This window comes from Octodon degus, unplaced genomic scaffold, assembly GCF_000260255.1.
Source record: "Octodon degus isolate 3935 unplaced genomic scaffold, OctDeg1.0 scaffold00018, whole genome shotgun sequence".
Lineage (NCBI taxonomy): Eukaryota > Metazoa > Chordata > Mammalia > Rodentia > Octodontidae > Octodon > Octodon degus.
In genome coordinates this window covers 23,096,541-23,112,066 of record NW_004524594.1, presented here as the reverse complement: position 1 = coordinate 23,112,066, position 15,526 = coordinate 23,096,541, and the positions used below count along the sequence as shown (strand labels likewise).

The 15,526-nt window shown below is 47.6% G+C and overlaps 1 protein-coding gene across 3 annotated transcripts; it reads left to right on the top strand.

The window, feature by feature from the left end:
• Positions 1-973: 973 nt before the first annotated feature.
• Cdc42ep2 (CDC42 effector protein 2) lies at positions 974-8,899 on the top strand. 3 transcript variants are annotated; one of them, XM_023710713.1, is made up of 3 exons: positions 974-2,008; positions 2,986-3,041; positions 6,947-8,899. In XM_023710713.1, exon 3 carries the CDS (start codon positions 7,282-7,284, stop codon positions 7,924-7,926), a length of 645 nt encoding a protein of 214 aa, XP_023566481.1. In that variant the 5' UTR covers positions 974-2,008; positions 2,986-3,041; positions 6,947-7,281; the 3' UTR covers positions 7,927-8,899. The 3 variants fall into 3 exon arrangements, with proteins under 3 accessions (XP_023566481.1, XP_023566480.1, XP_023566482.1); XM_023710712.1 differs by lacking the exon at positions 2,986-3,041; XM_023710714.1 differs by lacking the exons at positions 974-2,008; positions 2,986-3,041 and adding an exon at positions 3,063-3,185.
• Positions 8,900-15,526: the final 6,627 nt, after the last annotated feature.

The window sequence follows — 15,526 nt, the reverse complement described above, 5'->3', positions numbered from 1 at the left end:
CATGTTTTTTGAGGGAATGCAATCAAATTGGAGCACCTCCCCCAAGCCCCACAACTTGGTCCAGGGTCATCATCCCCTCTCCCTGGGCTGCCCAGGCCTCAGTTTCCCCAGAAACCAAGTAAGGCCAGGTAGAATCTACCTGACCAGTCCTCCCTGGAGAGTTGTGGAAAAGAATAGGGCAGGTTCAAGATTAAAATCTGAAACAATTTCCTTGCATTCATTTTCCATTGCTGCTGGAGCGAATTAACACAAACTGGGTGGTTTAAGCAACACAAAGTCATTATCAGAAGATCAATGGGGGTCACACTGGGTCAAGATCAAGGTGTCAGCAGGGCTATGTTTCTTCTCGAGGCTTAGGGGAGATTCTACTTCCTGGCTTGGTCCAGTTTAGAGAAGATACAGGGATTCCTTGACCTGTGACTCCTCCCTCCATCTCTAAAGACAAGAGCACAGTATCTTCTCTCTGGAACTTTCCAAAAAGTATCTCTCTCACTTTCTCTCCCCACACTTCCAGAGAATTAAACTTGAGCCCTTTGCACTGAACTATATCCTTAGTCCTTTGTTCTTTTTTTTTTTTAATTTGAGACAGGGTCTAGCTAAGTCACAAGGTTGCTGGGCTCACTTTGTCCTCCTGCTCAGCCTTCTGGGTATTGGGGATTATAGACATACACTACTGAGTCTGACTCCTCTTCTACTTTTGTGGGCCCTGAATAATACATTGGGCTCATCCAGAAGCTTCTGGATAATCTCTGACCAGATTAAAACTACAACAGCAATCCTGAATCCCCTTTTCTTTTTCTTTTCTTTTTTTTCTTTTCTTTTTTCTTTTCTTTTTTTTTTTTTTTGGTGGAACCGGGGATTGAACTCAGCCCCTTGTGCTTGCCAGGAAAGTGCTTATTCTACTGAGCCATCTCCCCGGCCCCATGAATCCCCTTTTCCATGTAACAAAACATTCACAGGTCTGAAGATTACAGTATGGACATCTTGGAGGGAGGCATCATTCTACTACTTTGATCCTTCTCATTCTTCTCACCCCTCCAGTTAGGGTGGTATCTACCCCACTTCAGCATCCTTCCCTCATGTAGGATCACTTCTAAGACATGCTTACCTACAGACCCTATAACCAAGCATCCTGGTCACACTGTACCTTTTTTTTTTTTTTTTTGTATCTTCATATCCTCATTCTTTAGAGAGAAGTTACTGGGGATCAAATCCAGGCCTACACCCGCAGCTTTACATTGCAAGCTGCCAGCCATCATGCCCTGGAACATGAAGTCTCCTGGCCTCATCGATATCTACTTCCTTTGCCTCACTCTTCTTAGCTCTTAGCCACCTGAGTGCGCTTGGAACCCTAGTACTATGTGACTGCTGGCAAGAATGGGTCTGAGCAGGAGCCTCACCTCTGCTCCGGAAGGCACCTACCTAGCTTCACGGCAGACTTGCATGCTCAGCCCCCCACCCCACCCTGAGGAGGAGTGTGAGCTCTCCAAAGAGCTCCTGAATTTGTAAGATTTTAACATAGGCGCTTCCATGACACCATTCCTGGAGAAGTCACTGAATATACTTGTGCGGGAGCCTGCACCGACCCAGTGCTTTATGGGCAGGACAGATCCAATGATGCTTAATGAATTGTGAAGAATTCGGTGTTCTGGCTGCTGCTCCCAGGCTCCTCTAGAGCTGAGGGCTTTGGTTCCGATTCCCACTGCTGGAGTCCCCAGAGTTCTTCCTGTAGCCAGACCGCGACACGCCGCAGCCACCTGGTACAGAGACTGATCTCTGAGCAAGCTAAGCCGCTGCAAAAAAGGAGCCTGGGCGTGTCCGGGGCCGGGCTGGGCGGTGGGAGGTGTCCGTCCGGGACGGCTCCTCCATTGGCTCCGCGGGGCAGGGGCGGGGCTTCAAGGCCTAGGTCCGCAATGTAAGTTCACAGCTCGGGTCGCGTCCCACTGCCGCGCTGTTCTGCTCCTGAGCTTCTGTGTCTGCTGGTCGATTGTCTGCGACGAGCTTTACGGTAAGTTTAGGCCGAGATTCTTCAGCCTGCTTATGGCTCCACGGGGTCCCCAGAGAAGCCCACCTCGGGGGCAACCAATTCCAGCTAGCGCGCTGGCCGGGTCTCACCTTGGCGCACGTCCTTTCGCGGGCGCCTCGGGCTACGTGGGGAACCCACCATGCCTCGATCCACGCAGTCCCGCCCGTGACTCCCACGGCTTTGCGGCCCGTCGCGCTTCCCAGCCCGGAGCTCCAGAACTGGCCCTCTATTTCATACCCGCGTCCCTGCCCCATGCCCGGGAGCCAGGAGCGTTGTCCCGCCGCGCAGTGTGCCAGCCTGGCTGAGGGCCGTATTTTTAGCTGGTAATGAGGTGTCCTCCTATCTTTAGCGATTGCTGCAGTGTCCTGAAACGAATCCGGGCTGGGCTGCGCCACAGCAGAGAATGGGGAGGGTGGGCGCCGGAACCCGAGCAGGGCTGAGGAGCCGGACGAGGGGGGGGGCAGGGCACGCCCGAGCTCTGGCTCTGAGCCGAGCGGACACTCGGACATCGCCCAAGCCGGGAAGCACGCGGAGGCTCCTCCCTGAGCTTGGAGACGGGGACAGGGTCCACCGTAGCCCCTTTTCCACCGATGTTTTTGGTTGTGCCATCAGTAACTCTCAAGGGAAAAGATCCCTTGGACGGTCCTCATCTGGTACCGGGACGCGCCGCTCCTCGAGGGGCGCCCGCCTGGAGCTCTGGGTGCGCTCTGAGGCTCCTCAGCGATGTAGGGCAATAGCGGGAGCACACGCCACCTAGCGGCTGAAGGGCCGGGAGCCTTCTGCATCCTGACCCTGGGAGACCCTGCGGCAGCGGAGTGGCCCCAACAGGTAGCACATGTACAGGCAGAACAAGGCGGGCGCGTGGAGCCAAGGAGGGCGGCTTATTTTTGGTTTCGTTGGACATGCTACGCCAGAGAAGCAATGTACCTGGAGGTACCTGGTGAATTTCCCTTTGACAGGAATGCCTGGGACTGCTGACCAAGGGGTCTATTGTGGCTCGGAGCACACACTGGAGGTGTATAGCAGTGGAGTCTCCAGCGGTCCTCTGGGGGCGGCTTTATAGAGGAGGAAGATGAGAGACCCAGAGAATGCCTTGCCAAAGTCACAGAGTCCTAAGTGGAGCTGGATTCAAAGCTGGTCTCTAGATTGCACATCCCAGGTGGGAAGTGGTGTTCCTCAGAGCAGGAGCAGCACAGCCTCCAGGAAGTCGCTCCTCAAGGGAGGCCCAGGGCTCCTTTCCAGGGCAGTTAGGATGATTCCCATCTGCTTCTCTCCCTGATGCTGGGAGCCACTCCTCCTGCCACCAACAGCTTTGTCTCAATGAGAGCTCACCCTCCTCCCTTGACACGAGCAAGTTATCGGGGAGGGGCCCCAGTGTTTTCTTTCCTGGCTCAACCAGATTACTAGTTGGCAAGGTATATACTACTTCAGACCTGCACGAACCAGGCTGGGTACCAGTGCCCGCTTTGCTAGTTGGAGGATCTTGCAAAGTTCCCTAGCATCTCTGAGGTTCAGCTCCAGGCACTGTACAAGGCAGTAATGACACCCAGGGCCATGTGGCTGGCCGCCTTGACATGGGAAATTGCATGGTGAGCTGAAGCTGGGGTCTGTGGTTGCCAAATCTAAATACTTGGGGCTTACTGGCTGTAATTCCCAACTCTCCCCTGGGCCATTGATGCTGGCTCCACCCTTCCCCTTAGCCTTGGTTCTCCCCACATCTGGAATTGGGCGGGTACATCTGGCTCTGAGTGAGACAGCTGTCAGGGAGTCCAGTTTGCTGTGGAAACACTCAAGCTGTCCTGGGGCTCCAGCAGGATAGGGTGGAGGAAGAGCCTTTCCCGGTTTGTAGCAAACACTGCCAACGAGCCACACTGTTCCTAAGTAAAAAAGGATACAAAGCTATACCAGGACATCTCACTAGATGGGGGACAGATTGAATATTTGTTTGCATGCCCCTGGCCCTGCCATGAAGGACACAGGATAAATGAGTGATGGGATTCTAAGATCTCAGGAGGCCTACTGCTTCCCTTCCCTGAAGCTCCTTGTAAATTTCGCTGGAATGCACAACTGGAGAGTTCCCTTGTGTCCTGTCACGCCGCAGGTGCTCTAGAAGCAGGATGTCTAGCCTTGGAGAGACTTGCCATGACTGACTTGGGTGTCTCCTCTGGGGTGAGATTTCCTGAGCAAGAGCCTTTTCCAGGAGATGGGGGTGGACTCGGCCCCTCCCTCATTTTCCTTCCTCCTTCCTGCCCCTTCTGCCCACCCTTCCCCCACCCAGGATGAAGAAGGAGGGGGAGGAACTGGCAGATGTCTCCTTTGCTTGGCTCCTGGCCAGCCTTTGGGGTGGGGACAGTGGGAAAGGGGGGGCCCATCTGGCTTGAATGCTGGCCCTGCCCTCATCTGCTTGGTGACCTTGGACAAGTTTCTTTTTTTGCCTTTTAATACTGATTATACATCACAACCCCTGTGTATCTATATCAGGCCAGTCATGCCCTCCAAGCACCCCAGGAGACAGTGAATATTTGCACAATTTCCTTTTTGTTAACATAGTTTATTTATTTGTGCACATTAAAATATCTATTTCTCCTCACTATATAAATAGTATGTGTGTATGAATAATGCACACTTATTAAGAAGTTGAGCCAGGTGTAGGAGTGCACGCCTATAATTTGATCTGCAAATATGAGCCCAACCTGGTCAATTTAGTGAGACTTTCTCTCAAAATAAAAAATAAAAGAGGGGTGTAGTGGCGCACACTTGTAATCCCAGCACTCAGGAGGGTGAGGCAGGAGGATTGCTATGAGTTTAAGGCCAACCTGGGCTCCATAGTGAATTCAAGACTTGGCTGAACTACATAGAAAGACCCTGTCTCAAAAAATAAAAAAATAAGAGCTGAGTGAGGATGTAGCTCAGTGTGAAGGTCAAGGTCTGAACAAAAGAGGAAAAGCCAACCTGAATTTGTACCACCTTGATAAACCAGGTGTGGTGGCACATGCTTTTAATCCTAGTACTCTGGAGGCTGAGGCAGGAAGATTACTGAGTTTGAGGCTAGCCTGGGATAGTTAGCAAGACTCTAGCTTGAGAAAAAAGTCTTCTCTACCACCTTGAAATAACCATGTCATGGGCTGGTGAGATGGCTCAGTGGTCTAAAGCACCTACTTAGAACACGCTTAGCAAAGCACAGGGACCTCGGTTCAATCCCCCAGCACCACGTGCCAGCCAGCCCCGCCCCCTGGTGGGCTGAGCTGGCCACCCACCCACCCACACACACACACACACAGAAATAACAATGTCAGCTTTGGACAAACACCCCTTCATATTTCCATGTACTACATACACATGTTATATAGTACTAGAACCAAGTGTTACTGATCACTTTGAGGACACTTTTCCTTCTATGTCAGTGACTATATGTATCCTTCCTGCCCCCCACCCCAACCAAAGTAGTCCATATACAGCCTCATGCTGGCTCCTGATTCTTCTGTGTATAGGACAGAATCCTACACAGACCCACGTGTAAGTACTTACACATGCATACTCAGGGAGATGGGAAAGGGAAGGGGGTTGATGTGTCTATAAACACCTCTGCCATGTTTTTGCATTTTGTTTCTCTCTGCCATGCCTCATGGGAGTCCTCCAAATTGTGTCTGATACGCAGGTTGAGAGAAGTAGGGAGAAATCCCAAGGCCTTGTCCAGACTGGGTAAGCACTCTTCCACTGAGATCTACCCCCATTTTGATACTTATTTATTTATTCATTGTCTTTTTGAGGCAGGGTCTTGCTGTACAGTTCAGGCTGGCCTTGAGCTTACTTTGTAGCCCAAGCTGGTCTTGACCTTGTGATGATCCTCCTACCTCAGCCTCCCAAGTGCTGAGATTACAGGCATGCACCACCATACCCAGCAATATCTTTAATTTTTAAGTGAGGATGATACAGAGGTGGTTGTGATAACTAATAGAGATGTGTTTGCATCTCTTAGAATGCTAAGTACAGAGGCCTCTCTAAAAATATTTACACTAATAGTGGGGTGTGGCAACACTAGCACACTGGGTGGCTGAGGAAGATCACAAGTTCCAGCTTAGGCAAGGGAAGTTAACAACTTAATGAGATTCTTTCTCAAAATAAAAAATAACAAAAGGGTTGAACAGGGTATGGTGGTACATGCCTGTAATCCCAGCACTCAGGAGGCTGAGGCAAAAGGATTATTGCAAGTTTGAAGCCAGCATGGGCTACAGAGTGAGCTCAAGACTAGCCTCAACTCTATAGCCAGGACCCTGTCTCAAAAAGACAAAAAAAAAAAAAAAAAAGTTTGAGGTCAAAGCTCAAGGCATAGGCTCTCTGGATTAAGTCCCCAGTTACTGCAAAAAATGTGTTTTACATTCATTCTATCATCTCTTTAAATGCTGTGGCAGGGAAGAGGACAAGAAACCACATTAGGCTCAGCCCTTTCCCAGAAGATCTGACCCAGAAGAGAAAAGGGAAATTCCCAGGTGACCTCACCTGCTGGAGCGCGTGGGGGATGACAGCCATTCATCACTGTTGGCAGAAGACCTGCTGCTTGTCCAGTCCTATGCCAGACCTGGGTTGGGGTGCTGCAATCATCTGGGAGTCCCCTACCCCATGGCACTTAGCATGTCAAGAGGCACAGTGGGTGTGCAGTGGAGGGCAGGGAGGGCAAGGTGCACTACAACCAGTCCTTGGTTTGTGACCTCAGCTTCTCCACAGGTGATGGAAGGGGCATGTACCACTGCTCTACTCTAAGATGCTGTGGGTCCCATAGGAAATGCTTCTTTTGGGGTCTTCCCTCAAACACAGTAGCCCCAGCTGGGCTCCCAGGATGGATACAGAGGGACCAGAAATGTGACAGTTGCTTCTGACTTTTGTCCTCCTGTTCCTGATTTACATATCCTTTTGTTTCAGCTCCAAAGCCCTGGACCAGGTTGAGAATCCCAGGACAAGACCAAAGCTCATTGCTCCCAACAAGATCTCTAGTTCTTCTGCCTTCAATTTTTAGAAGAGGATTTTCAACTCTGGAGAGAAAACAATTTCTGTTATCTCAACTCCTGACTTTGTTGGCCTTTGACGTTCCTTTTCCTAATTCCCTGGTCACATCTCACACTCCAGTCTTTAGGGCTCTGGCAAGTGTTTGGTGTCTGAAAACCATCGGCTTGAAGCCAGTGTTTCAGGTTCAGGGCATTAAGCAGAGGCTGTGTGAACAGTGAGCTGGGCAGCCAGGCCTGATTGGTGAGATTACCATGTCCACCAAGGTCCCCATTTATCTGAAGCGCAGCAGCCGCAAGGGCAAAAAGGAGAAGCTACGGGACTTGCTGTCCTCTGACATGATCAGCCCACCACTTGGGGACTTTCGCCACACCATTCACATTGGCAGTGGTGGTGGCAGTGACATGTTTGGAGACATATCTTTCCTGCAGGGCAAGTTTCACCTCTTACCAGGAACAACCATAGAGGAGTCAGAGGAGGATGGCAGCTTCGACCTCCCCTTCCAATTCACCCGGACTGCCACCATATGCAGACAGGAGCTCCCTGATGGGCCCTCGCCTCTGCTTAAGAATGCCATCTCCCTCCCTGTCATTGGTGGGCCACAAGCCCTCACTCTGCCCACAGCTCAAGCTCCACCCAAACCCCCTCGCCTGCACTTAGAGACACCCCAGTCTTCCCCGCGGCCTTCCCCACAAGAGGCAGGAAGCGTGGACATCTGGAGGATTCCAGAAGCTGGCTCATCCCACAATGGGCTGACCCCAGAGTCAGAAGCTGAGGAGCCCTTCCTGTCCCATGCCAGCTCATTGCTTTCCCTGCATGTGGACTTGGGGCCCTCCATTCTGGACGATGTTCTCCAGATCATGGATCAGGACCTGGACCGCATGCAGATCCCCACATAGAACCCTGGGCTGACCATGCAGGGTGCCCAGGCTGGGTGACACTGGGAAGCAGGGTGTGGACACGGTCCACCAATGGCCACTGGCCAGTGATTCTTTGAGCCTTTCCTTCCTTCTTCTCTCTCCCCTTGGGAACAATGTGCCTCATTGATTTCCATTAACAACCTGCCAAGGATATGCGTAGAAGTCAGCCCCTTCCCCCCACGTGTCCTGCCATTCTTCACATGACTAGGGGATTCTAGTTACAATAAAACATGCTGCTGCCAGTGGCCAAGCAGCTGGTGCCCATGTTCCAGGCTCTCCCAAAGATGAGTCAGTTTCAGAGAGCTGTGGGCTCAGCAGGGTGAGCCTCACCCCAGAGGGAATGGTAAGGTCAGTCCCTCCCTTCAGCAGAGTTCTACCTGCTTCTCAGTCTGTGGAGAGAATGAAGCAGGAACAAATCAAGGGTCCATTGTGGATATGTGGGCACTGTTCGGGTATCTGTCAAGAGGAGTCCTTGCCCTGGTGGCTAGGGTCTGCCCTGGGAGAGACAAGAGTGACTATATATATATATAGCCACAAGCCTCATGTGAAGAACCAACAGCTTGTCCAGCTCCAGGGGGCTGAGAGCACATGGAAGGAGGGATAGGCTCAGCCTGAGAGGGCTTGGGCAGCACTGACCAGTAGACTCCCCCATTAGCAGCTGTTTGTTGAATACCTACAGTCTACTTGACATGGCCCAGGGATGGGGATGCAAGGCATTGTGATCTCTGCTGTCTTGGGGCTCACATTCTAGTGGAGAAAGGGATATCATGTGTATATACAAGTAAGAGAGAATTCCCAGCCTGCTGAATGCAGGAAGAAAACAATGCAACCAGAAGGCTTGGGGAAAGGGGTGCCCCAGCTGAGGCAGTGGTTTCAGGGCACACCAGAATAGATGTGATTGGAGCCAACAGAGTGGTATAAGCAAAGGTACTGAGGACCAGAAGTGAATGACGGAACAGCCAACGTGAGAGAAAGTATAGAGCATGGACCTCTGATTCAATCTAGACTGAGACTGCTTCTCTACCTCTCACTGGAATCAGTGATACCTACCTTGCAGGATAGTTAGGGATAACTGTGATTAATTCCACATGGAAGATTAAAAAGTGGTTATGACTTGAGACACAAGAACTTGAGCCTTAGAAGGCAGGACTGTGAAGCTAGAAAACTGGTTGGTGTCAGCCTGAGAAATTTCACTGTTTACAAGGCTGAAGCTGGTGAATTTGAGACCAGGGAGACACAGTCAGTTTAGAATGTCATCATCTGGCTGAATGGAAGATGAAGGCAGCCACTGCAGGCACGGGGAGGGGGACAGAGTTGACCAGGATATGGCAAGATGGGCAGAGCTCCTGCTACCATACATTCAAGTTGCAGTGGCCCTTTTCTTGCTCTCTTGACCCTTACCTGTCCTTGGGATCCCCGAGTTCCAGAATCTCCCCTCCCCATTTGCCTCTGGGAAGGGATTTCATAGGGAGGCACAAGTTGAACAGGTAATACATTTTTAAAGAATGTATGTGTGATGTACATAATATAAAATCTACCAAGTTTTGTTTGTTTTGTGGTATTAGGGACTGAACCCAGGGTCTTGTGCATGCTAGACACAGGCTCCACCACGTGAGTCTCCAGCCACTCGGATCTACCATTTTAAGTGTACTTTTCAGCAGCATCAGGTATACGTCCGTTATTTGGCAACCATTACCACCATCCATTTCCAGAATGTCTTCCCAAACAAACTGCCCCAGGACATACTAACTCCTCATTTTGCTCCCCACCACCTGGCAACCCCATTCTGCTCTTGTCTCTGAATCTGACTACTCCACTTCCTGTAAGTGGGATCACAGCATTTGTGTTGTTGGGAATGATTTATTTCAATTAGCATTAAGTCTTTAAAGTCCTGGGTATAGCATATGGCAGAATTCCCCTCTTTTAAGGTTAATATTCTACTGTGTGGCCCCCTCATTGCTTTTGCTGTCTTCCATCATCACTGTGAACTGTTTCTCCTTTGTGAAGCCACCCAACGTTGGAGCCAGCCTGAACTGAAATTTCTACAAACTGTGAGCTAAATAAACTTTTCCCACTTAAAAAAAGAAAAAAAATTGTTTAATTAGGTCAGATTTTGTTTATCTGTCCTCTGATGAATGCCTGGATTGCTTCTATCTTTTAGCTATTGTGAATGGTGGTGCTATGAGCATGGGTATGTATGTACAAATCTGTTCAAGACTGCTTTTAGTTCTTCAGGGATATACCCAGAACTGCTGAATAACATTGTAGTTCATTTTGCACTTTGTGAAGAACTGCCTATTGTTTCTCCTACTGCCTGCACCACTTTATATTCCTACCATGTTTTGGTTTTCATCTGAATGTTTTAATTTGAAGACTGGGAATTGCCCTATTTGGAATATATGTATGTCTGACCCCAGTGCTGGGGGACCCTGAAGCCTATACTTGACCTAAACTTCTGCCCTACTGGGCTTCAGCTTCAAGACCCTATGAAGTCTGAGAAGGCCAGGGTGGGGCAGTCGAAGGATGACATCCCACTCCTGCAGACCCTGGTGCTCTGGGAGGCCTGGTCCATTCTGTCTGAGAAGGGAAGATGACAGAAGAGCCTTCCTCAGAGCCCTGCCCAGCCAGGGAGCAGCGCCTTGCTGAGGACCAGAGCCCACACCTGGTTATTCCCCTACTTCTTCACCCACGTCACGACTCTTGCAGGCTGGGCTTCATGGCTTCACAAAGTTTCCTTTACATTAAGTGTTCAAGGAAGGCTTCCAAGACAAAATGATGACAGTTGGCCCAGACAGAAGGGATGAAAAATTGCAGGCACCAACATCAGAAAACATTTATTTGACATGAGTGCAATAAGTACATCCACTATAATGCATGACATAATGATTTATAAACATTCATATTAGATACAACCAAGCCCATTCTTCATCAAGTGTGTGTGTCTGTACTCTGGCCATTCGGGAATAAGTCTCCAGTTCATCTGTTTAAGGTGCCTGCTTGGTATTTATAAATACCTAATTATAATTTATATTATCATTTATTTAAGCATTAATGTCAATAATATTGTGTATATTTAATTATATATTAATATCATTTTGTAATTCAATATGTTTGCCTTGTGCTGCAACAGACACACTAAATGTGTTTATATGGCTGATCTTAATGGGTTTATTCTGGGGGTAGGGCTTATATTTCCAGTATCTTAAAAAATCATGCTAGGGCTTATTTTCCAGTCAAATCTCATTTTCACTGAAATATAGTATATAGCGAGACTTTGTCTCAAAAAAACAAGTCTGAGGCCATCCTAGGAACTTAGTGAGATCTCATCTTTAAAAAAAATAATAAATAAAAATAAAAAGAGCTCAGTGGGAAAGCAGTAGTAGTACAGGGGGAAAGATTCAATTTTTTTCAAAGGGAGACAACTGAAAGTATTGTTAATAAGCATATTCACTCTTTTTAAAAATTTCTTTTGTTTCTTTTTTTAAAAGCATTTATTATTATTATTATTATTATTATTATTATTATTATTATTATTTTTACATTTATTTATTGTGTGTGTGCATGTGTGTGTCCAGCTCAGCCCACCTGGGGGCGGGGCTGGCTGGCATGTGGTGCTGGGGGATTGAACCGCGGTCCCTGTGCTTTGCCAAGCTTGTTCCAAGTAGGTGCTTTAGACCACTGAGCCATCTCTCTAGCCCCGAGCATATTCACTCTTGAGCCCAGGAGCTCCAAATGACGTCCATCCCTCATGACATTCCCTTCCCAGTCTATCTCAATATTTTGGAACCTATGAACTATGGTTTAAAACCATGAGCCAGGTGTGGTGGCTACAATCCTAGCACTCAGGAGGCTGAGGCAGGAGGTTCGCTGTGAGTTTGAGACCAACTTGGGCTATATAGCAAGATCCTGTCTCAAAACAACAACAAAACCAAAAGTTAATAATCACAAATACCTATATAGACAAAATGGAGGGAAAATGGGCGGGGGAAATAGCTCAATGGCATAAGCGCTTTTCAAAAAGAACAAAGTTTTTGCAGTACTGGGGATCGAACTTGAGACCTTGCACTTGCCGGGCAGGCACTTATGCCACTGAGCTATCTCCCTGGCTCAGCTCAAGAAGAACAAAGTTTTAAAAAGAACAATTTTATTGGGTAGATTTTTCTTTTCAATAACCATCCATATATTTTTTTTTTTTTTTTTTTTGGTGGAACCAGGGATTGAACTCAGGCCCTTGCTCTTGCCAGGGAAGCACTTATTCCAGAGCTATCTCCCTGGCCCCCTTTTTTATCTTATTTTATTTTACTTTTGGATATACATTCATTTTGATCTAACAATTATTATCATTTTCCTCTCTGCATATAAATTGCTCCCTAGCCTTTTGATTGATTTTGATTTTTTTATGTATTTGGTACAGGGTCTCACTATGCAGCTCAGACTCATAGTGATCCTCCTGTTTTCAACCTCCCCAGCACCGGGATTATAGGCGTGCACTACAACACCTCATCTTGGTGGCTCAGGGCCCCTGGGGTCAGGCCTGTCATGGCACGTGCTTCCGGGATTGAACCCTGATCCCTGTGCTTCTCTAAGCAGGTGCTTAGCTCACTGAGCTCTCTTGCTGGCCCTCCCTGACCTTTTGAGAGCAAGTTCCAGAAATCATAACACTTCACATCAAATGCTTTAACACTTGTTATCTTATTAAATTTGTTTATTTTGAGACAGGGTTACAAGGTCTTGCTATGCAGTTCAGGCTGGCCTTGAGCTCACTTTGTAGCCCAGGTTGGTCTTGAACTCTCAACAATCCTCCTGCCATTTGTTTCTCAATAAAATTATGGAAAAAACCCCCAACAATCCTCCTGCCTCAGCCTCCCCAGTGATGGGATTACAGGTATGGGCCACTACACTCAGCTAAATTTTTAAAATTTTAGGGCACTGCCAAATAGGTCAGTGGATTAAAGCGCCTGCAAGCAGGGGCCAGGGATTCAATCTTTGGGCCTGCTGTGCCGGCCCCGCCCCTGGGGCGCACTGAGACAGCAATTGAGACTTGGCATGGTGGCGCGCGCCTGTAATACCAGCTCTAGGGAGTCTGTAAACAGGTGGATCAGTAGTGAGACCCTGAACACCCTGTAGACCCTTCCCTAAAATAAAAGTAAAAATAAAAATTAAATAATTAATTTGAGGCTGGGGAGATAGCTCTGTGGTCTAAACTCCTGCCTGGCAAGCACAAGGAGACAGGTTCAACCCCCAGAGCTGTATGCTGTGCCAGCCCAGCACTGAGCAAGACATTGAAAAAGGGCATAGTGGCACATGCTTATAATCCCAGCATGGCAGAGGCTGAGACAGGAGGATCACTGTGAGTCTGAGCTGTGTAAGACCCTCTACCAAATAAATAAATAATTTTTAAATAAATTAATTAAAAAAATCTTGAGTCAGGGTCTTGGTAAGTTGTTGAAGCTAGGCTTGAAGTTGCAATTTTTCTGATTCAGCCTCTCAAGTAGTCAGTATTACAGGCTTGCACTACCCTACCTGGCATCATAGTCTGTAAATTTGGGGACTTTTTTCCCCATACTATATTGAAGGCAACTTTTTCCTATCTTCTAGTACAGTTGTTCTATTTTCAGCTGTGTCCAACCAGCTTTTAACCCCCTTCATTTATGGTGTTCATTTTGGTTACTGTATTTTTATTTTTCAGTACATGAGATGGAACTCAGGACCTTGTGCTTGCCAGGCAGGTGCTTAAGCCTCTGAGCAATATCCCCAGTCCTGTTACTGTTTTTTTTTTTTTTGTTTTGTTTTGTTTTTTTCGTGATACTGGGGATTGAACTCAGGACCTTGAGCTTGCCAGGCAAGAGCCTATTCTAATGAACTACCTCCCCAGCCCTGTATTTTTTAATTCTAAAAGTTCTACCAAAATTTTCTGTAGAGCTCTTTAGTAATTATGTATTTTTTTACAGATTGTTTCGTGTTTGTCTTTAATTTACCTAAAATTAACGTCAGTACTCTTTGATGGTTGGTATAAGGTGATTTTCAATATCTTAAGTCTCTGGGGATCCATTTGTGTTTGTTTTGTCATTTTTTAAGACAGGATTTCACAGAGCCAGTGAGATAGCTCAGAAGACTAAGCACCTGCTTAGGTAAGCAAAGGAATGGGGTTTGATCCCCAGAACCACATGCCGTGTGGGTCCCACACCCCCCAGGTGCCCTGAGCGCCACAAGACTGGGTGTAGTGGTGCAGGCCTATAATCCCTGCACTGGGGAGGCTGAAAATAGGAGGATCACTACAAGTTCGAGATGAGTAGGGAGACAGGAGGATCATTACAAGTCCAAACTGCATAGTGAGGACCTGTACCAAATACATTTAAAAAAAAAAGGGCAGAATTTCACAGTACAGTTCAGGCTGGGCTTGAACTCGTTTTGTAGCCCAGACTGGTCTCAAACTTGCTGGCCTCAGTCTTCTGAGTGCTGGGACTACAGGTGTGTGCCACCATGCCCAGTCATCTATTTCTTTGTTTCCCTGGTTACTGATCACGGGTGTGACAAAAGTTTTAGAAATATTTGAGGCCCAGGATGATAATATATTCCTGCAGTAAGCGTATCATCTAGAACCAAAAATGCTTGTCTTTGCCAGATGATCAGGGGCATTGTAAGATTGGGTATGTTGATCTGCATTCAAGAACTGACCAGGGGCCGGGGAGATGGCTCAGTAGAATAAGCACTTCCCTGGCAAGAGCAAGGGCCTGAGTTCAATCCCCGGTTCTGCCAAAACAACAACAACAACAACAACAACAACAACAACAACAAGAAAACCTGACCTTTCCTGAACTACCAGTTAATAAATGGAATGGGTCCATCTTAAAGTATATGTACATCATCATATGTCAGGTATATGACATTCTACATTGGCTACGCTCTGGGTTTTAATTGTTGTCCCTCTCCTTAAAGATTGCCAAACAAGAGTTCAATTTCAGAGTTATATCTCTCAGGTCAGAAATGTCTCCATGACAAAAACAACTTTATTTTTTTTTAATTTTATATTTTGTACAGGGTCTCACTATGCAGCTAGGAATTGTAGTGATCCTCCTGTTTTCAGCCTCCCAAGTGCTGGGATTATAGGCTATGCCGTGCTGCTGGGAATCAAACCACGCTGCTGGGAATCAAACCCAGTCCCTGCATCTATCTAAGCAGGGCTTTAATCTGCTGAGCTATCTGGCTGGCCCCAATACTTTAATTTTTTTTTTTTTTTACTTTCTCTGGTTTTAATTTCTCTTCAACTGGAGGACTAAGGCCAGGCATAGTGGTACATGCCTGTAATCCCAGCACTCTGGAGGTTGAGACAGGAGGATCACTATAAGTTTGATCTGTGTAGAGACCCTGTACCCAATCAACCAATAAAGAAGAAGGAAGAGAAGGAGGAGGAGGAGGGGGAGGGAGAGGGGGAGGGGGAGGAGGAGGAAGAAGAAGAAAGCAATGGAGAGATTTACTGCATTCATTTATATTTCTCCCTGCCCTCACAGATGACAGAAAACTTAATTTCCCTTGAACTGGAATCATAATCTCAGCTCATGATTTAGAAATTGTTCTT

Bases quoted from the DNA above. Each gene is read 5' to 3' on its own strand.
- Cdc42ep2 (XM_023710712.1), top strand. From the start codon at position 7,282: ATGTCCACCAAGGTCCCCATTTATCTGAAGCGCAGCAGCCGCAAGGGC.